At 41.2% G+C, this 23665-nt stretch overlaps 1 protein-coding gene across 3 annotated transcripts in view; it reads left to right on the plus strand.

The window, feature by feature from the left end:
- Positions 1-23665, plus strand: part of LOC142661899 (uncharacterized) — a 92987-nt gene that overhangs the window by 63594 nt on the left and 5728 nt on the right. For 2 of the 3 annotated variants that reach the window (XM_075839600.1, XM_075839601.1), the window contains 5 exons: positions 1495-1622; positions 11761-11930; positions 16124-16191; positions 18300-18449; positions 21214-21294. In XM_075839600.1, the coding sequence (XP_075695715.1) occupies positions 1495-1622; positions 11761-11930; positions 16124-16191; positions 18300-18449; positions 21214-21294 (597 nt within the window). The remainder of the gene's footprint in view (positions 1-1494; positions 1623-11760; positions 11931-16123; positions 16192-18299; positions 18450-21213; positions 21295-23665) is intronic. The other variant, XM_075839602.1, reaches the window with a different exon arrangement.

The raw sequence follows: 23665 nt of genomic DNA on the forward strand, positions 1-23665 counted from the left end.
TAAAAAACCAAAATAAAGTAAAAAAGTTACGCATATTTGGTATCGCCACGTCCGTAACAAGCCCGACTATAAAGCTATTACATTACTTAACCTGCACGGTGAACGCCGTAAAAAAATTAATAAACTATGGAAAAAGTGCTGTTATCTGTGAAACCTAACAAATAAAATTTGATTAAAAAGTGATCAAAAAGTCGCATCTACTCCAAAATGGTACTGATAAAAACTACAAGTCGTCCGACACAAAAAGCCCTCATACAGCTGCAGCGGCGGAACAATAAAAAAGTTATGGCTCTTCAAATATGGAGACCCAAAAACAAATATTTTGAAAAAAAAGTGTTTTCACTGTGTAATTAGTAAAACATACAAAATCTATACAAATTTGGTATCGTTGCAATCGTAACAACCCGTTGAATAAAGTTATTGTGTTATTTATACCACACGATAAACGGCGTAGATCAAGTTAATCAATAAATATGTACCCCAAAATGGTGCTATTAAAAAATACCACTTGTCCCGCAAAAAACAAGACCTTATACAGCTATGTCGACGCAAAAATAAAAAAGTTATAGCTCTTCGAAAGTGACGATGGAAAAACTATACAAATTGCTTGGTCATTAGGGCCCAGAATACAAGCAGGGGGAAGGGGTTAATACAGCTTCAAGCTAGGTCCATATCAGTGTTTCCTAACCTGTGGCTCTCCAGCTGTTGCCAAACTACAACTCCCATCATGCCCTAACAGCTTGCGACTGTCAGGGCATGATGGGAGTTTCAGTTTTGCAACATCTGGAGAGCCACAGGTTGGGGAACGCTGGTCTATATGAAGCAGATTAACTTGAATGTTGACTAGTATCAGCTAGATTGAATACACAATGTACCCGGTTATCAGATTATACTCCTCAATGCCGTTAGTTCACTTTGTTTACATCCACAAGCGAGCGGTTCAGCAGAGTAAGGAATTGAGGAAAACACAAGTACTCCAAAACACAAAATTTATTTTCATATCTCCAAAACTCCAGGAAAGCAAGTATTCGAGTAATAATCTGGCGCTGCTTTTAAATGATCAGATTTTTACCATAACCCAAAGATGGAACAGACTAGACCAGGGGTCAGCAAACTTTGGCACTTTAGCTATTGTAATACTACAATTCCCAGCATGCCCAGACCGCTTTTGGCTGGAATAATAAAGCCTTTTGCTGTAAGGGCATGATGGGAGTTGTAGTTTAACAACGGCTGGAGTGATGAAGGTTGCTGACCCCTGGACTAGTCTCTACTTTTCTTGACTCCGGTCATTATAATGGCATTCCACCACTCTATAACTAGGGCGAACGTGAAGTCTTGTGCAAATGTAGTAGAGTGTCCTTCATGACACAATCTTCCCCCTCATGGATACAGCGGTGGCTGCCGCACACCTGAGTCTGGTGACCTACAGATACATTGAAAAAAATAAAAAAAAGCAAAACACAACAAATTAACTAAAGGCTTGTATTTCATCAGGATCAGGGTGTGATCCCACGTGACCAAGAGCTGCAGAATGAAGTTGGTCATGACCTCCCGGAAGTTGTGGATAGAGAGACACCCACCGTGAATGCTCTAGTGGCCAATGAAAAAGTGGCAATTCACAGGTGCGTGGTTGAGTGCTGTGGTTTTTCATTCTGCCTCTAATCCTTTATCCTTATTGCAGTGACCCCGATCAGGAAGAAAAGGGGATTTATCAGTGTGAAGTTCTATCAGACTGAATCGAATTCCGGTTTTCCAGCTGTGTCTTAGTTATCCGATGCTAGAGCGCTAATCCAGGCAAAAATTATTTGGTTTCAGGTGGAATATCATAAGCAAAACATGGCAGCCGGGGTCCATAGCTGAGAATAATCCAGCGTTCAACCGTAGAATTCCTTTCATTCTACATTCAATAATACAAAGAATTTTGATAATCTGCTTAAATGTAAAAATTTAAGATTGGCGTAACGTGGACATTCTCAGGCTCTTTTTAAATGCTGCGATAACGACTAAATCAATTAGTGACCAAGACTAAATCGGACAAATGTGTTTGTCTGACGAGAGGGCTATGACCACTTTCACAACAAAACACTTTGTATTGTTCCAATGCATCTAAAATATAAAATGAAGCAACTTTGCAATAGAATTTTTTTTATTCTCATTTTGGTTTCTACAGCTCCATTGAAAACCTATGCTTCTCCATGGTAACAGTCAACAGGCCATGTCTTTTCTGATCCGGCAGTCATACTCCCCCATACGCTAAGCAGAGGACCAATGGAAGGAAGTATAACTGCAGGATCACACTATACAGGGTTTTGTTTGTCTGGTCCGATGGAGACACATAGATTTGCATAAGAACTGTAGAAACTGAACCAAAGAGCATTTTTTTACTTAAAAGCTATTGAAAAGTTGATTAGTTTGTATTTTAGAGGCATCGGTACAATAACAAAAATTTGGTTGAAAAAGGTAGTCCTAGCATTTAAGCCGTTAGTGGTGTGTCTGCCGTCAGGCTTTGTTGACTGTTTCCAATAACAACCAGCAGAATTGTGAATGCTGCTCTGGAGTGTAATAAAGACTGTGTATGTATAGGAGTATATGTGTGTGTGCATGCATATATATATATATATATATATATATATATACTAGTCCTTCTCAATGATCATCTCGGTTGGAATATCATCGAAAAGATAATTTATTTCAGTAATTCAATTCAAAAAGTGAATCTCCTATATTCTATAGATTCATTACACACAGGGTGATCTATTTTCAGCATATTTTTTTTCTTTTAATGTTGATTATGGCTAAGCGTTAATGAAAACCCAACATTTAGTCTCTCAGAAAATTTGAATATTGGGTAAAAGTTGAAGATTGTCGTCTCATGGTGTGACACCCCTATCAGCTAATCAACACAAAACACCTGCAAAGGTTTCCTAAGCCTTTTAATGGCCCAACAGTCCGGTTCAGTAGCTACACAATCATGGGGAAGGCTGCCGACTTGAAAGTTGTCCAGAAGACTGTCATGGACACCCTCATCAAGGAGAGTAAGCCACAAAAGGACATTGCTAAAGAAGCTGTTCACAGAGTGCTGTATCCCAGCAGATTAATGGAGAGTTGAGAGGAAAGAAAAAGTGTGGTATTAAAAAGGTGCACAAGCAACAGGGATAACCGCAGCCTTGAAAGGATTGTCAAGAAAAGGCCATTTAAGAATCTGGGTTAGATTCACAAGGAGTGGACTTCGGTTGGAGTCCGTTCTTCAAGAGCCACCACACACAGACGTATCCAGGACATGGGAGAAAACTGTCACATTCCTTGGGTAAAGCCACTCATGACTCAGAGACAACGTCAGAAGCGTCTCACCTGGGCTAAGGAGAAAAAGGACGGGTCTGCTGCTCAGTGTCCAATGTCCTGTTTTTAGATGAAACTAAATTTTGCATTTCATTTGGAAATCAAGGTCCCAGAGTCTGGAGGAAGAGTGGAGAGGCGTCAATCCAAGTTGCTTGTGGTCCAGTGTGAAGTTTCCACAGTCAGTGATGGTTTGGGGGCCACGTCATCTGCTGGTGTTGGTCCACTGTGTTATATCACGTCTTGAGTCAAAGCAGCATCTACCAGGACATTTCCCAGCACTTCATGCTTCCCTCTGCGGACAAGCTTTATGGAGATTCTGATTTCATTTTCCAGCAGGACTTGGCACCTGCCCACACCGCCAAAAGTACCAATACCTGGTGTAATAACCACAGTATCACTGCGCTTGACTGGCCAGCAAACTTGTCTGACCTAAACCCCGTAGAGAATCTATGTAATATTGTCAAGTGGAAGATGAGACACCAGACCCAACAATGCAGAGGAGCTGAAGGCCGATATCAAAGCAACCTGGGCTTCCATAACACCTCAGCAGTGCCACAGGCTGATCGCCTCCATGCCACGCAGCATTGATCACACCTCAGCAGTGCCACAGGCTGATCACCTCCATGCCACGCCACGCCACATTGATAACACCTCAGCAGTGCCACAGGCTGATCGCCCCCATGCCACGCAGCATTGATCACACCTCAGCAGTGCCACAGGCTGATCGCCTCCATGCCACGCCGCATTGATGCAGTAATTCATGCAAAAGGAGCCCGACCAAGTATTGAGGGCAGATACTGTACATTTCAGTAGGACAACATTTTGGTATTAAAATCATTTTTGAAATTGGACTTATTTAATATTGTAATTTTCTGAGACACTAAATTTTGGGTTTTTATGATCTGTTCGCATAATCGTGAACATTAAAAGAAAAAAATGCTGGAAATAGATCACTCTGTGTGTAATGAATCTATACAATGAGTTTAAATTTTTTAATTTAATTACTGCAATAAACTAACTTTTTGATGATATTCTAATTCATTGAGAAGGACGCGCGTGCGTGCGTGCGTGTATGTACGGGTGTGTGTATATATATATATATATTATAGTGTTCAACTACCTTTCTGCATTACGTCATGGTCCTATGTGTCATGAGTATGTAAAAGTCATTTAGGTGTGTATGTTTTATACATTTTTATTTACTCTTACATATCGGTGGAATTATGTAAAGGGGTTTTTGGCCTATCACAAGAACAATCTCTAGTACAAAGTGGTAGTGGCACTAGAAAAGCGCTGTGCCAGTTCATCTCCTGTTGGCTCTACTCCTGCTCTTTCCTAGCACCGGAGCCACTCCGTTCTGCCAATCAGAGGGGGATGGGGGGGGTGGGTTACAGTGGTCAGACGACTGGTGGCATGTACTAGTAATATGCCACCAATATCTGTGGTGAGACAATAATCTCTTCCAAGTTAATTTTTATGGAATACTCCTATGTGTTACCACATACAATAGATTAAGTTTTACTGAAGATTTCCAGCAAATTATCATCTATTAGCCAAAACAGAAAGCTACTACCAAGAGCATCTCTCTCTCTCTCTTGCTCCCCTTTTGAAGGACCCCAAACATCCATGTTATAAATGGATCACTTAATGTAAATGTGTAATTCTTCATTTCTCCTGTGATGGCACTGCAGGGAAATTGAACACTTGCTGCCAGGTTCCTCCACCAATTACCATTGATCAGTAGGGATCCAAGCAGTGAGACACCCTGTGATCATCTTATCATTTGAGGATAACAAAAAGGTGGGATTGTCCAAACCAATAATCCCTTTAAATGTTCTAAGACTTTGCTGAACTGTTCCAAGCCCGGATTCTGTTTTCCTATAATTTAAAGTGGTCTTTATGCCAGTGTATGCTGCCTGAGCATGTTGTCGGTACGTTTCTTAACTCCCAGTAACTAAGAGTATAATTCCTTTCTGTTTGAGACACAAATGCGTTGTATCTTTAATTATGCCTACTGAACAAATCCGGAGGTAACATCTTTCCCCCTGCGGACTTATTACAGCGAGTCTTGGCACTTCACTTCTGTGATTGGAAATTTGTGCCAAAAACCCTAATGGAGTATTTTTTTTTATTTTTGTTGTTGACATAGCAGCGGGCCTTATAATTGAGGTGCTTAGGACATTAGATTTTTTTTTTCCCCTCCTTAATTAATGGTATTGCTAATATATTGTGACTACAAACCGCATAGAAAACGTCTTTCAGAAAAGCAAATAACAGTGATTTAATATATAATTTGACTTTATTTAACCCCTTTGACGTCATCTTATAATATTGAAAGTTATGTTAATGTTAGCGAGAGCTTAAAGAGGCTCTGTCACCCCATTATAAGTGGCCTATATTGTACATGATGTGATCGGCGCTGTAATGTAGATTACAACAGTGTTTTTTGTTTAGAAAAACAATCTTTTTTTGACGGAGTTATGACCTATATTAGCTTTATGCTAATGAGTTTCTTAATGGACAACTGGGCGTGTTTTACTTTTTGACCAAGTGGGCGTTGTGGAGAGAAGTGTATGACGCTGACCAATCAGTAACCAATCAGCGTCATACACTTCTCCCCATTCATTTACAGAGCATATAGTGATCTTATTACATCGCTATGTGCAGCCACAGAAACACACTATAACGTTACTCAAGTGTCCTGACAGTGAATATACATTACCTCCAGCCAGGACGTGATGTCTATTCAGAATCCTGACACTTCTGTAGCGTCTGCCTGATATTTACAGCTAGGCAAGCGTAATCTCGCGAGATTACGATGTAACTTGTCATTTAAAACGAGATTACGCTTGCCTTGCTGTAAATATCAGACAGACGCTACAGAAGTGTCAGGATTCTGAATAGACGTCTTGGCTGGAGGTAATGTATATTCACTGTCAGGACACTTGAGTAACGTTATAGTGTGTTTATGTGGCTGCAGGTAGCGATATAGCTATAACACTATGTGCTGTGTAAATGAATGGAGAGAAGTGTATGACGCTGATTGGTCAGCGTCATACACTTCTCTCCACAACGCCCACTTGGTCAAAAAGTAAAACACGCCCAGTTGTCCATTAAGAAACTAATTAGCATAAAGCTAAAATGTGTCTTAACTCCGTCAAAAGTTATTGTTTTTCTAAATCAAAAACACTGCTGTAATCTACATTACAGCGCCGATCACATTATGTACAATATAGGCCACTTATAATGTGGTGACAGAGCCTCTTTAAAGGGCTAGCTATACATTGTCTATCAGACATTTCCAACATATCCCGTGCCTATGCCATAGATGTCTAAGTTGGGAATAGCCCATTAAAGGGGTTGTCCAGTCATAAGAAATTGATGGCCTAGCCTCTGGATAGGCCATCAATATCTGATCGGTGGGGGTCTGACTCTCGGCACCCCCGCCAATCAGCTATTCTGAAGGAGCCACGACGCTCGTGCGAGCGCTGCTTCCCCTTCATTCCTTAACTGCTCGTACCATGAATCGCTGATATAATTGTAGCAGCGGTTCATATTACAGCCTTCTCCTACAGCTAAAAGCTGTAATACTGTGAACTGCCATTACAAGTGTGTTGGCGATTCACAGTATGAACAGTGCAAGTAATCAAGGGGATGCAGCACTCGCACAAGCTCCGTGGCCCCTTCAAAACAGCTGATCGGTGGTTGAGCCAGTAGTCGGACCCCAACCGATTAGATATTGCTGACCTTTCCTGAGCATAGGCCAACAATTTCTTATGACTGGACAACCCCTTTAATGGAAGGGACCTAGGGTGTTAGGCATGTTCAGACTCCTGTAAAGCCAGTCTCTAGCAGTAGTCAGTAGTGCATTTCTCTTGTAACCAGTAAAACACTGTGGATCTCTGCTGTACAAGCCTTTATGGTACGTCAGACGTCTGCACTTTGTAGAGGTTAATGGCTGCTTTAACGTAGTCTTTTCTTGGCCAGTATCTGTCCTTTAATGGCCAGAAAATAAGACAGAGCAGAGGCGACATCCTATACTTCACTGATAAACACTGTCTCCTCTTTACTTCAAGCCCTTTCACTGTTTGTGATTGATGGCTTTTATGCTTTTGTGTTATAAAATTGCCTGTCCCTGGCATCCTGCTTGGCACTGAATTGTTCTGGAGAATTTAAGTGGTTTGTGTTATGTGGTTTTTTTTTTTTCTTTACAGCTATAAAAAAAAAGAAAAAGCATGAATTGAACATGTATTTTTATTAAATTGCAGATGAACTAAAATTATATTAGTTAGGGCCTTAGAAGGGGTTCTCCATGTTCAGACAAGTTCCTGCTAATGCCGTGCATGCCGTTAGAAAGTCTCGTGCTGTCAAACGCTACCTCTGCCGACTTGACGATAAACACTTCCTGTAGCAAAGCATTTATTTCAAAGTGGAGATCAAGGGATGGGGCGTGTTACATTTTTACATGCCGATCCTTCTTTCTCCCGACATCTGCTATCTGGGGACTGTTAGGTTGCCCCCCTATACAGATTAGATAAAATAGCGGTCTTTGGTGAATTTTATCTATAATATATGGCTACCTTAATAGATATAATCAGAGTTGATGCAATTTGTGCTGTTGAGGGGTGGTGAAGTTTTTGTCCGAGTTTACTTAAATTTGCAAAAACTTTTTGGGGAAATTCGATTATCATCTGTATTCCCAACCAGACTGAGAATACAGATCTACCGCAAAGTGAGGTAAATTGCTTTTTCTGACCCTTATTAGTGACCACAGGAGGATCCCTAAATACAGTGCTGGCCACCAAACCCTAGTGACAGCAAGAGGACCCCAAAATACAGTGATTCCCATAACTGTGATAATGAAAGTATACCTTGATGGCTGCTGTCCCCGAGAGGTAGAACGTAACCACTGTTACAAAAGAGCAGTCAGTACAGTCGCGCTCTGGCTCCCCTCCACACCACCCGATGTTGCGTGTGCCAGGGAAATACTTATGTGTGCCATGGGTATGCCACCCATGGTGTAGTCCATGTAAACAGAGTATGTTCTAGGTCTCTGGAGACATCTAGGGAAATGCTTCAGTATTCTTGCAGTGTTTATCAATGAGACCTGTAATAACAAGCCAAGGTTTACATGCAGCAATTGTGAACACCGCAATAAATTAATAACACTTATTTTGTTACAATGTTTGGCGGTAACTTGGCCAAATCCACTAAATTCCCCAAGCTGCCCTAGCTAGAAGAGACACGAAGAGATAATAGAATTCACCGAATACTCAATAAGGCGCCATGCACCCTCGAAACTAAACATGGGCAGTTATCCAATCATGAATGATACTGTAAGTAAACCGCGGAATTCATTACACTGGACTTCACACTCTCTTGTTTCTTCATTGTAAATCAATTCTGCTTTTCATGCACATTGTATTAAAACATGAACCATTAAAGAAGCACTCTCAAGCTTTTTTTTATTTTTTTGCTAAAGCTGCCCGTCATCTTACCCGAAGTATTGTAATGTTACAGCCTTTTGTTATGTATCGCTAGCAATCGAAATTTCATCTCGCCATTCTTACTGCTCCGCCGCCATCTTTGTTATTTTCTCCTTCCCTCTGGTCCGGATATGGCTGCTGCAGCGTGAAACATGCGTCTCCACGCAAGTCTCTCCTTACTACAACTCCCATAATGCCTCATACAAAGGAGAGACTGTTAGAGGCGTGACTAGCAGAGTTCCTCCTCCCGTTCTTCCAGGGTGGTGACTGCAAGTCCTACATGACAGGGAAGCCCATCAATCCCTGCCAAAAAACAGTAAGTGTCCTCTGTAGAAAGTGCCTGTGTACTGCCACAGTGCCCATGTAGTTAGTGCCATACCCTGTGAAAATAGTCCGTCCGTCCCCCTCCTGTAGTTACTGCCATTCGGGTTCCCTATAGGAGCGGAATCTCCAGCCAGAGCATAGTCGAAGCTCTGGGTATACCTTTCCTGGAGGAGCCCCTGACGTCCCTGTCCATATATGGACAGGGACGTCAGGGGCTCCCTCTCGGATCAGAATCCCCAGCCAGAGCATCGGCAACGCTCTGGCTGGGGATTCCGCTCGCATAGAAAGAACTAATGGCGGTAACTACAGGAGGGGAGAATGCTATCTACAGGGTAGGGTGTGTGTGTGTGTGTGTGTGTGTGTGTGTGTGTGTGTGTGGCGCTATCTACAGGGGGTGTGTGACATTAGTTACATGGGCACGGGGGCGGGGCACAGGAGGGGAGCGGTCTCTGAGTGACATCACACTAGTTCAGATCTGTCAGACGTTCACTCAAACTGGATTCCAGTCTGGCCATTACTTCAAGAACAGTTTAGTGAGTCTGATTGCGGTCACATGGTGCTGGACACAGAACAATATGGGGGCAGTTACACAATGAAAGAAAGTGTGACCGATGCATGCACTGTACTATATAATAATAGAGGGGGAAAAAAAAAAAAAAAAAAGCTTGGGAGTGCTTCTTTAAAGGCTATGTAAACCATTGAAATGTTGTTTTTTTGTTGTTGTTTTTTTAATTATTGTGATGGTGAAACTTTAATTGGATTTTATTAAATATTCTTTACTTTTTGAAATACAGTTGCTCTGTATCCTGTATACAGAGCAGCTGTATCTTGCGCTGAGTCCTGTATCCATCAGATCAGTGGGACTGACGGGTCAGCGAGTCCTGCATGTCTGACATGCAGGATCCACCTGTAATCTATCACATCTAAATTGTGAATTTAGATGTGATAGATTACAGGTGGATCCTGCGTGTCAGAAGCGCAGGACCTGCTGACACTGAATCGGTCAATCCCATGGACTCGACGGAACAGGATTTAGTGAACGATACAGCTGCTCTGTATAGAGAATACAAAGCAGCTGTATCACGAAAAGTAAAAATAATTTTTAATCAAAACGAATTATAAAGTTGCACCCATCACACTGATTTAAACTTTTTATGAAAAAGATGTTAAAAAAAATCCCTTTTCAAAGGTTTACATAGCCGTTTTAAGCCTGTGATACTTATAGGAACACTTCAGAAATACTGTTATACCTAGTGCATCGCCTGAAGGAGCAATGCATGACATAAGGTATAAAAAAACAAAATGAATCCCTCTATCGTGCACTATGCCCTTAGACAGATAACTACGTATAGCTCGCTCAAAATCAATAGAAGAAAAATAAAGTGTCAATTTTTTTTTATTTTTATACCAGATACATTTAAAAAAAAATATTGTAATTTAAAAACTTCCTTTTACTTAAAAAGGGGTATTCCCAGTCAAAGTTATGCGGTTTTGTAGAAATTGCATATTTTATGAGATATAAAACCTCCATCTCACTGACTGCCCTTCTTTTGTATATCGCTTGTTGCCTGGGGATGCGGCTACCGCTGAGTTCCTTTAGTGGTGGCCACGGTTGTGCACTAATTTACTCTCCTCTTAGAGAGGATGGCCATGTTATTGTGAACGTTCCTGACGGCACATGCGTGGTAGCGCCCGGTCACCTCTCACCAGCTGTATTCAGATTAGTAGCCCTGGGGCATTGTATCACAAGAAACTAGCCCTTTTATCTGGTCAGTCCTTATTAGGGCTTTTGCACATGTGAGTAAAACCGGGAGAAGGAAAAATAAAGGTTGCGGTGAAGACTAGGAAGGATCGTCTCAATCAGGCTTACCATGCCTGATTGAGACGATCGGTCAGCCAGCTTTACTCCCGATGCTGCTAGTGCTCCATTATCTAGCAGCAGTGGGCGGGCGCACGGAGAAGGCAGCACTCCTTGATTGACATCAAGCATGTCACGTCAACATTTAGTGAAGAGGAGAGGAGAGGACATCGCTGCTTAGAAAAAGTTGACACTGAGGCTGGGTTCACACGAGCTATTTTCAGATGTAATGGAGGCGTTTTACACCTCAAATTACGTCTGAAAAACCGTCTCCAATACGTCGGCAAACATCTGCCCATTACTTTCAATGGGCTTTACGATGTACTGTGCCGACGACCTGTCATTTTAGGCATCGCTGTCAAAAGACGGCGCGTAAAATGGCAGCCTCGTCAAAATTGCAGGACTTCTTGGGACGTAATTGGAGCCGTTTTTCATTGAATCCAATGAAGAACCGCTCCAAATTACGTCCGTAAAAGACGTCCCGCAAAACGCGAGTACATGCAATTACGTCTGAAATTCAGGAGTTGTTTTCTCCTGAAAACAGCTCTGTAATTTCAGACGTAATTGCAGTCATCGTGTGCACATACCCTTATACAAAGAGTAAAAATTAATGAATTACACGATTAAACTTATTTTTTTAGGTATATTAAAGATATTGGGGGGAAAAAATTATTTGGCTTCAGTTGGGAATAACTCTTTAACGTTAATGTGTATATGTTTTGTTTTTATCTTGCTTTTGTTTGAATTCTGCAGTTGGCAAGACATAGTTGACAAAGTGAATGCCCGGATAACGGAGGTAGAAAAAAAAAAACGTGTCGGTAATGCTCCTACAAAATTAAATGTCGATATTCCACCTGGGAACAGGGAACATGGGCTACCACAACAAGGCTACCACAAAATGGCAGAAGATGAGCCGGAGATGGGTAAGTGCTTACCACACAAGGATGAAACAGAAGTGACATAAATGTTCTTAAGTTTGATTGTTTAAAATTGCCACAAGAATTATTGAAAAGGGAATTTCACTTCTCATCGTAAATCTCATTAGACTGAGGACGTAAAGTGCTCAAAGCTCTTCACAGCTAAGGACGACTCATACCCGTAAATGTATTATGGCTGCAAGCATTAGTTGCTGGGCTCCGGCCATTGAGATGCGAGGTGGCCGGGAGTACAGAAGCAGCTGAGCTTGCTGGGCTACGCGGTTTCCGTAACTTCCATATGAGTAAATGGGAGTTATGGAAACTTAGTAGTCCAGGAAGCTCAGCTGTTTCTGTAGTCCCGGCCACCTCGTAACTTGGTTACCGGAGGACAGCGGGAAAAGGTAGGACGGGGAAAGGGGCCCTATTCTAAAAATAGGTGCGGGTCCCAGACATTTCAATGTACCAAAATACATCAGAAGCAACTGCAGAAATCTAGATTCCTACAATGTATTAGTCTGGAGTTTAGAGTCTTTTTTTTTTTTTTTTGCCAATATTTTCGTAATTGTGGCCAAACCTCGCCATTTATGTAAAAAAACGCAGGGAAAAAAGCCTCATGTAAATGTACACTTTAGCCCACAGAGCAATTGCCTAGACTGGATACAATTCTATTCACTTCTCAGCTAGGTATTTACATTCACAGGCAGCAAACCGGTAAACAAGATTGTTCTCGTTCACTGACCGCAAACTAATCTTAAAAATGGTGAGGAATTTAAACAAAGGATGTATAAAAAAAAAAAAGTTTTAGAACTTTTTATATATACAGTGATTTAGACCGCATTTAAGTAAATACCAAAATGAATTAGTTTTATTTTTATTTGTCGATCGTTAAGAGTTAATTGAGGACGGATATTATAAACGAGTAGATACCGATGTCCTTTTGTCAATCCATTTAATTCAGTTGCAGAGGAAAAAACAGTATTTCAATATTGAATTTCCATGGATAATAGAAACCGCTTCCTCCCATTAAGATCTGCTGCTCTTTTGACTTTTTAATGGAAAAATATACACACAAAAAAATAATGCAGTGAACCCGGCCTCCGTGCCCACGCATGCTACAAGCTTGTGTCCTTGGAACAAAACCAAACCTTTTTTTTTTTTTTTTAAATCCTGGACAAACCCTTCAAGTTGTGGAGGGCAAAGCTTTTTGCACGTCCTTAAGGCATATTGTTGAGAAGTAAAATTCCCCTTTAAAAGTTTAGTTTCTTTACATTTTATTTGATACCATATACTTTTACTATTACCATCTAAATAATCTGTGAGATTTGTCCATGTATCTAGTGCTTTGTGTGATCACTCGTACCGGTTGTCAAAATCCAAAAATGTTAATTTACTGTAATCGCAGGGAGCAGACGCAGGGCAGGGGTCCAGACAGTGGGGAACCTCCTTACATCTTTTAATGAGAAATCACACACCAGGGTAGTATATCTCTACTCATAATCGCTCATTAAAACTTCACTTAGTCTTTTAGGATTTTACATTTTCGAGCCATGTGCTGAATCTAGGCCAGGTTCAGCAGGGTGCTGGGTTTGTAGCCTTCTTCACAAAGCTCTTCTATAAAGAGTGCTCCCTAACCTACCCTTCCAAATGTCAACCCATAGCCATAAATTATGCCCGCGGCAAAAAGTCTCTACGCCAATTTGTCTACTAACATCGTTTCTATTTTTAAATCTACAGCTTTACACCAAAGAAAACACAAAAAGTTGGTTTGCGAATTCGATCAGACAAGTTTTTTGTGTTTATTGTAACTCCATCGTTCCCACCATATCCCAGTTGGTACATCGGTTAATTGTTTGGACCTTGAAAATGATCCCAGACTTCCCAACATGGCTTAGGGCATTTTTCAGATGTCCATTCAATGTTCCAATAGAGGGCAGAGTTGTGCCCTCGACCCTGTGTGTCTTCCATTCATCAGCTCCATGACGGCTCATGTGTTCTGCTAGATAGGGGTAGATCTCTTTCAGATCCATATTGGGCGTTTTTCAGCAAAATTCAAAAAATGATCTGTTGTTTCTCCCTTATCTAAATAGTTATATCCTCGCGACATGTGATAATGTATTCATGTTACCATAACTATGTGGAGATGCTTTATAAAGAGTTTCTAGTAAAGTATACCATTGTCTTCTTAAAACTAGCTGACAAATCCCAACAACTAGTTTGTATCTCATTTTTAGTTGGTGGCAAGAGCCATGGCGACCATTCCTTTTTTACTTGTGGCTAACTATGCCTCCAGAACCAGAGCAAAGATACAGCCATTATAGGGGCTTATCTGCCGATAGAAGAGAGAGAATATCACTGGTATATGCCATCACTTAATAATTGGTGGGGGGGTAACACCTGCCAGGACCCCCAGGAGAATTAAAGGGTAACTAAACATTCAACAAACTTCTTACAGGTCATCCGTTTTAATTGCTGGGGGTCCGAGCACTGAGACCTCCAGCAATCGCTAAAATGAAGCGGCAGAAGTGTTCGTGTGAGCTGCTTAGTTTCTGTTCGGCTTTTTCCGAAAAAGCCGATGTATCGGAGTACGGGCTCGTAGACTTTCTATTGAGCCCCTACACCGCTACATTGATTGTTGAACGTTTAGTTACACTTTAAAGGGAATGTCCAGGATTAGAAAAACATATCTGCTTCTTCCAGAAACAGTGCCACACCTTTCCATGGGTTGCATCTGGTATTGCAGCTCAGCTCTATTAGGGTATGTTCACACGGCCTATTTTCGGCCGTTTTTCGGGCTGTAAACGCCCGAAAAATCGGAAACAGAACGCCTCCAAACATCTACCCATTGATTTCAATGGGAAACCGGCGTTCTGTTCCGACAGAGCGTTTTTCGCTGCGTTTTTTTACATGTAAAAAACGGCCGCGAAAAAGAAGTGCAGGACACTTCTTGGGACGTTTTTGGAGCCGTTTTCCATAGACTCTATTGAAAAAAGCTCCAAACATGGCCGTAAAAAACGCAGCGAAAATCGCGAGTGGCACAAAAAACGTCTGAAAATCAGGAGCCTTTTTCTCTTGAAAACCGCTCCGTATTTTGAGACGTCTTTGACTCTGCGTGTGAACATACCCTTAAGTGAATGGAGCTAATCTACAATACCACAAACTACCAGGGGACAGGTGTGGCGCTGTTTTTGTTAGAAAGCAGCCATGTGTTTGAATCCTGTACAACCCCTTTAACAGACTTTGTTCAGTGTTCACTGGAATGGAGATGTGTTGCTGTTCCCTGCTCAGTGGTTGGATGTAAAAACGATATGAAGTGGGAAAGTTAGAGGGACTTTGGTTCTTGCCTTCTCCGCTCCCCATCAGCCTTGTGGTATGCAAAAACTTTATACGATGGGAACACCCCTCTATGGAAAGAGACATTCATTCCGAATTGCATACCGCTGTTTTGGGCTGGTCGGCCCTATAAGTGATGGTTATCGATAAGTCTTCTGAAACCATTCACATGTAGAAGTAATGGTACAGAAATGTGGGGTTTTTGAACAGCAGCTAAATTTTTTAAAGACACGGCTCCAGAAAGACGTTCTTAGAATGACTTCTATGTCAAACCATATTGCAGGGTATACTGCTTGTAAGAGCAGTCATTGTGTTTTTTGGCCGTTTTGGGAGCGTCCTCAAGCGGAACTGGGTGGGGCTTAAAATGTGATGTCATCTTCTTTCAATCTGTAAGCGTTTTACTCCGCTGTTTAATAGTTCTCTTTCTGGGAAAGTTGGGTGACAACCAATTTGGCCACCATTACAGCTCCTACAAGAACGGTCACTCCACTTTCCTCAGGCTCTGAAAGGACTCCTTTTGCAGAGATACATCCACCTCTCCTGTATTGCTGCATTACAGGCTACATTTTGCTGTTCTAACAACCTTGTATGGCAACCTCTGTGGGTGCTGATATTGTAGCCACATTGCCCGTCCCCAAGATTTCCCGGCTGATTGGAATTGTAAGGATCTTGACAGAAGAGGACAAGGTCTATATTCACTGGGGATTAAATATGAAATGATTTAAAGCGTTTGATTTATGAAAATATCTAATTGTATTATTGTCTTGTCTCCGGTGTATGAGTGATGTGCGGGCTACGTGTCTCCATCTCACAATGGTGCAAAAAAAATAATATAATAATAGATTAATAATTGAATCACCTTCTCACAGACGCCGGGATGATTGACAGAGAGGAGACCCTGCAGTCTCAGAAGCAGCACGTAGGGCAGGATCCACTGGTAAGAAAAATCCATTACCATTCTGTGCTCCGCTTCTCTGTCACCGCAATTGTGCGCTGATAATTCCCAGCTCATTGCATGCAGCTGGTATGTGACTTGTAGCACACAGCAGGGCGCACGTCAATCCCTGTAGATCACCATCTTAGACCGTCCTAGAGATTTAGACTAAGGGCTCATTCACACCAGCGTGAATCAACGCACAGCACACGGCCCTATTGATTTCAATGGGGCAATTCACACATGCGTGAGTTTTCACACGGCGAGTGTCCGTTGCATGAAACTCACTGCACGTCCTATATTGGTGCGTTCCCACACACCAAGCCGTCCACTGAAGTCAATGGGTGCATGAAAACCACGGACAGCCATGTTTTACGCATCAATTGCATTGGAAAAAAAAACTGCTTGCGAGTGCGTGAAAAACGATGCCACTGGCAAAGCACACTGATGCAAAACGCAACGCACACTGACAGATTTTACACGCGTTTGTTACGCACTTAAATTTGTCACGCTCGTGTGAATGTAGCCTTATACTCTCACATTTTCCTTTTTGTTTGGAGTCTGCTGCAATGTGTCTCCATGTATGGATCGTCCCACCCACTTATTACTGTAAGATTTGACAAATCTATGTCTTAGTCGTCAATGAATCTCCCTTTTGGAACAATTTTCTAAGCATATACAGCCAAATTCAACAGGATCTGCCAATAAATCCATTTTAGAGAACCATAAGTTGAACTGGTTTAGTGAATAGCGCCATCTCCTTGTCACTTCCAGAGATATGGCCCACGGTTGTGTTGGCTCCCTATATGCTAATTTGCTGTAGTTTGACAAGATGGTGTGAACTACGCTCAAGCTTCCTTGCGATGATTGGTCAGCATCAGAGGCAGGAAAGCTAACTCCACCCCGTTGGCTATCTACAGCAAAACTAGAATATAGTGAGCCAACACAACAGTGGGCCATATCTCGGGATGGGGGAGATCCATGAAGAAAAAATGCGCTGGAATCAGGAAGACATTCAGATCCGTTTTCTGCTATGTACGCACTGTTGTATATAAGTGATACATTGAGATTTATTATTTTGAATTCCTGTGAGTAACCCTCATCTTTGCGGAATCGTATCATTTTCTGACAGTTGCTATTTTATGTATACTTTGGAAACTAATACATTTAAATTGTAGAAAAAAAAAAATCGGGCTGGAATCAAGAAGACATTCAGATCAGTAAATCAGTTCAACTTATATGGACTACTGACAGGGCCTCTTTAATGTCTATGGGTATTGGGAAAAATGAAGATTCAATAGGTTGGATTTTAAAGGGGTTGTTCAAACTGGCCCGTTTCTCTTGAACAAACCCTGGTGATCGGCTGATATGACTGGGGGAAGCTATGGGCAGCTGAGATAGTTCCGTATCTCCCATAGATGCAGCAGGCCCCCCTCATTCCTGACTGACGGCCACTTCTGTACTACTATGTATAGGACAAGTAACATTCCCTTCTTTTGTACCGTGAAGCTTTTCTGACCACCATGTCCTACCATAATAAAATAGATTTAGGCTCTAGCCCAATATTGGTATACCTGTAGGATACCATAATGAACATGTAGAGAAAGAAGGTTTTGGATATCCTTGACTAAAAGCACAAGGAGGGTGAGACTGCTCAGAAATTGTGCAAAAAGATCAAATTAAAACTATTCTATGGACGTTTTATCAACCTTTTAATCTGATGCTCAAGAACCTTTCTTAAGAGTCAAAATACAAGTAGATGGAACTTCATTATCATTGACAGAAGTGTAACTTATGGCTCCTAAAGTGCAAAAATCTGTCATGTGCCATGGTATACTGGTGTCTATGTGGCAGAGGGGACAGTTTTAGGGCCTGCTACAGTTGCACCCCCTATTGTTAATCCCTTTTTGTCTTGATCTGTAAACCTACAATAACACATCATTTAGGGGGGATGGTAGATCTCCTTGAACTGCGTTCATAACATAGATCTTCTGTGCTTTAATGACCGCTTCAGAAATGCGGATTGTCTACGTCTGTCTGTACTGTTAAGCAGCCGTTGTAATTTCGAGTGGTCACCATGCGTCTCTATATGTAAACATGTTTCCCTGCAGGTTTCAGAGGATGCGGCTGATCCAGCCAAAGATCCCAACAATCAGGGTGAGGACGAATTTGAAGAGGCTGAAATTGACAGACCAGAATTTCAGGAGAAAGGAGAAGTGGGAAAAAATGCAGTGTATAAGAAGGCTGGACAGAAAGTGATGGTAAGATCCAGCCAGTGGAGTCCTACTAGACGCTGTCCGTGCATGGAGTGCCTTCCTTTAGTTCACTGGAAGGGATTGTATCCATCTTTAGACCCTTTTCACACCACGTTTTTTCTGTAAGGTCTTCTTCACACAATGGATTTTTCCACTGGAAAAATCTAACGTGTGATCTGCCGATAAATCGTCGATAGAAATCCGAGGCTGATCCGGTTTTATACTGCATTTAGGCGGTTTTGTATGCACATTATCCTCATTCAATGTGGATAATCTGCTTGTGACTTATGACGCTGTTTTCGCAGCTGGGATACGCCGTGGAATAAGTGACGCGTTTTTGTTTTTCTCCTCATTGAGACATCAATGGGATCATGGTTACCGATGGAATCAGCGTGAATTCCAATGCATGAAAATGTGTCAGAATGAAAATTCCGACGTGAACAGAGCCTAAACATTTTGGAACCGTTTGTGGAATTGTACTTTTACTGGTGACATACTATTATGTAGCTGTGTAGAAACAGGTTAAATTATGACTGATTTTTAGGGTTAAAAAAAATCTGAAAGTGTAAAAAACAAAATAAAAAACTTGCTGTGAAAGGGCCTTCGCTACCAGAATTTTTTTTTTAGTAGCAGTTTTGTGGTTCTAGTAAGACCAGATGTGAATCACCCTTCCCTGAAATGCACATGTATTCTATTATTCAGCTGCAATTATGCTCAGTGCTGCAGCAGCGATCTACTGTATGCAACCGCAGGCATAATTGCAGTTAGCAATTGAATGTGTGTGTGTAGTGTGTGTGTGTATATATATATATATATGTGTATATATATATATATATATATTCATCGAAGGCACTTTCGCTCTGTCCTCACCCCCCATGGCTGAAGCACCTGTGACGGGAAATCAAACCAACACAGTCCATGCATGGTAAATTAACTGAGCTCTACTTTTATCCAAGAACCAATTTTTAGATTACTTTAGTCCATCAGTGCATGAGACACAGCAGTACTCAGTGGGATTTGGCGGTTCCCAACCTCACATTAGATTTAACGGTGTTTTAAAAGAGGTTGTCTAAATGCTGGTAGACAAGTCAGAGGGGTTATTGAGAAGAAGAGGTGTATGTCGTGCCAAAATTTGCAAGTGATAGTAGGAGATGTAGCATCAGGGCGGTCCGGTTGGTGAAGCAACCATGCAACCCACCAGAAGCTTCTCCTGCAGAGCTCCTGTAGAGGTAACCATACGACCTTCCATGGTGCTCCTACAACCAGTCCGTCCTTTTCTTACACTGCAAACTGCGGCGTGATAAGTCGCTTGCTCAATTTAACTGCTTATAAACATTAGATACCGGTTGGTATAAAGGGGTTTTCCCATCACTAATATTCATGGCATATTAATGGAGTATACCATAAAAATAGTATTTCTGGGGCCCCCACAGATTGCTAAGACTCATACATTTCTTCGGTTCCTTGTGGCCATGCTTGGCTTTTCTCAGGAGACAACAAGTCTGCCCATAGACTAATGCAATAAATATATACATATAAGGCAAATTTTATTGATATGCCGGAAATGTTAGTGGCTAAATAAGCGGACTCTCCCAAGTTTAATTCCCCCCCTCCCAAAAAAAACTACCATTTACCTACTACGACTTACCAGACCTGCAGCACTATATAGATTGTCAGAGGATCTGCTAGTTTCAGTGAGATCCACCAACTAAAATCTGATATTTATGGGTCGCTTCAGTTTGCCTGTCTTTACCCTGCACTCCTCCTTTCTATACTATTGCACTGGAGTACTGACCTTCACTATACAGTCATATCCGTTATCGTGTAAAATCCAGTAAATATTCAAGTCACATCTGTCAGCGGGCAGAGATGTAATAGGCATCTGAGTCACATTGCTCCTTTATGATCTTGCCACTTAAATCACTGGCTCCTAGAGAAAGAAGATAAGAAAGTAAATTTGGTGTTCAAGCCGTATTTTTGCTCTAGCAGTGACGTTGTTCTGTGTGAAGAGGTTATGGAGATCAAATAAAAGCCTTCAGCTGAAGTCACAAGAATGTATTAATGTCTGGAAAATTGGGGAAAAAAATCCTAGTAACAATATGAGAGGATCGTTTATGTGACAATTGGGCTTCATTCGTAAACTTACAGTAGAAAAGTTTGGTAATGCAATGCGGAATCTATTTTATAGTCTTGTGCTACTTTGTCCTGATGAAGGGAACTTCATTGCAGAATACAGATGGTCTAAAGGTTGAGCAGCATTGTAAGGAGCATTATAAAACTGGCAGTAGATCTGGAGTTATGTGAGGTAAAGTACTGATTATGGGTGCAAAGATTTGTTAGTAATCTCCTAGAAGAACATTAGTCCGACAAACCCTCACTGGTTGGGAGAATGGGGGTCCGATGACCCGTTTGCTGATTCCTGTCCACCACTGTCTCCATAGGGTACAATGAATAGGTGGTGCACCAACCCCCATTCTCCCAACTGAGGGTCCAAGAGGTGGGACCCGCACCTATGAGGCATTAATGGCATATTCTGGGTAATACCCCATTAAAAGGGGATCTAATGGTGGCCAATGTGTCACTCTTATTTTTATTTTTTTTAAAGAATAAGACCTGGTCTAGATGGTACATTGACTGAGAGCTATTTGGCTTTTTTCTAGGTAATATAATATGCGGTCTGATCAAGCAGTATTCTCTCCCTGCAGACCATGATCTTTTACAGTTTTTAAAAAAATCTATTTGGATCTCTAATTTTTTTTTTCTTATTCAGTTCCTACAGGCAGCTGATGCCAAGATAAAATCTAGAGAAGAACCAGAGGAACCTTATCAGGATGACCAAGAACAGGACATTGTATGAAAACAATCTGTTTTTAGAGGAGGGGGGGGGGTTAATAATATGTAAAGTTATTAGAGAACAAGAGATTTATCAAGACTAGTGCAAGGGTAATAAAGGTGTTACCCTTAGAAGACCAATCGTATTACAGGCCTCATTTTTTGCCCTTTGGAAAATAAGCTGCAACCCGATTGGTTGCTTTGAGCACAACTTTTTTTGTTGCAGTTTTTTGATAAATCTCCTGTTCCCACATGGTGCAATGCCTTGTATTGTACATGGCCTTCTCTTATTGCCATGAGAAATGTTTTTTTCTAAGCTATGTATACATGTGTCACACATCCGGATGTAGTGACCGTAAAGTTGTCTGTAAATGGGTGTGACTTATTACGGCACGTGATATGGCAGCCTGTCTTGTTTCTGTGGTAGCAGCAATTCCATTGTCACCGATTAAGACTGTCAACTTGTAGCCCCCAACCTTAGCCATGAAACAACAGAGCATTAATTAACTTCTATTATCCCCAACTTTTATTAAGTTCATTATATTTTTATTTATTTATTTATTTAGGGGTTTTCCAGGACTAAAAGATTGATGGCCTATCCTTCGTGTAGACCATCAATGTTTGAGCGGTGTGGGAATCTGTGGCAGAATAAAGGGGCTGCAGCACTTGCTGAGGATACTACGATTAGACAATACAATTTTAAGTCCTGGGAAAACCCTTTAAAAGTTAACCAAAATAAAGTCATGTTAGGCACACGAAATTGAAGCATATGCCCACCTTTGCAAATATTGTATTGACTCAATGCATCGAAAATGAGAATTAGAACATTTCTAATCAAGACCTATTGCAAAAATGCTTTATTACGAGTCTACTGCATCCATGGAGACTGTGTCTCCATGGTAACAGACTACAAACAAATTCTGTGTAGTCTAATCTTGTAATCATCTATCTTTTACTTCTGGCTAACTTAACAAATGTGTACTCGCAAAGCATGGGGCAACAGATAGAAGGGAGTATGACTGCAGTATCAGACTACACAGTTCGGAGTCTGTTGGAGAAACAGGGGTCTGCATAGGTTTTGTACAATTTTAACCAAGACCTTTTGCAAAGTTGATCTATTTTTCATTTTAGATGGATTCGGACAATAAAAAAAACTGCTGCAGTAGACAAAGCCTTTAGTTATAGTCTTAATATCTAAATAAATCCAACATTCTGCACTAATTTTATAATATATCTTGGGGCTGATCAGCTGGTTTATTCTGCCAATATAATGGTCGCTAATCGGCAGCGCATTTATCTGTGTAATCATGGAGATGTGTTGCCAACATGATGAAAATGCATAGGGAGGAGCGATTGTAGTAAAAATTACTTGTCCCCACACATAACCATCATTGCTTCTTGTGACAGAATCAATTGAGCACCGATCAACGAGCTGTTTTGTAGTCTGTTACCGTGGAGACCTATAGGTCTGCATAGGAACTATATACACAAATGATTGGAGATTTTTTTATTAAGACGTTTGCAAAGTTGCTTCCTTCAGGTGGAACTTTCCTTTTAATCGTTTGTAAGCTATTGTGTCTTGAAGACTGGCCTTAAAGAGCCCAGCAAGGTTACTTACCATAAATTAGTATTTTGTAGAAAGAAAAGCTGAGCTCCTTCGAATCCTGAAAACACTTTGCAGCGACCCACTTTTATACAGTATATGGTCATATTCCAAATTTTCTCATGGTCTGTGGAGTGCATAGATTCCCCTGTCTTTTTAATTTCAATCACAATCTCTTTACCTCAGCTAACCTGCTTTTGCTGCATTATTTTAAGCCTCTGATCCTTTGGGGTCATTGTCGTTGAATTGTAACGTAAAGCTTCTGTGTGCACATTATCATGCATCGCAGCTTTTTCGCACAACACGTCTCATTCAAAACATGTAGCAGTTTCTCTGTGCTCTCGGAGATGACAGTCCACATCTGTGCTGATTTCACTGCTGAGGGAATTGCGCAGTTACAGAGCAAGAGAAGCAAAATCTTTGCTGTACGCTGCTTGGTACAGAGACAACCTGGTTCTTTCGGGGAACACTCTGGGTCTAATGCAGGTTGACATTCTAATACATGTTGAGGTAAAACAAAGTTTTTTGGAAGAGCAGGTATAGCTGCTGTTTAAACAACTACTCATTCAGGGTGCATCGTTATTCTTATTACTCTCTGCAGTATATTCATCTGTTCCTATGTAACGCCACAGATAGAAAATCATAATGAGCCGTGCCTAATGACAAGCTCTGCATTGCTATAAGGTGTGTGTGTGTATATATGTATATATATATATGTAGATATATATATTACACACACAAGACCTGATGAACATACTGCAGAAAGTGATGATAATGCAAAATTCCT

The sequence above is a fragment of the Rhinoderma darwinii genome, chromosome 10 (assembly GCF_050947455.1).
Source record: "Rhinoderma darwinii isolate aRhiDar2 chromosome 10, aRhiDar2.hap1, whole genome shotgun sequence".
Classification (NCBI taxonomy): Eukaryota; Metazoa; Chordata; class Amphibia; order Anura; family Rhinodermatidae; genus Rhinoderma; species Rhinoderma darwinii.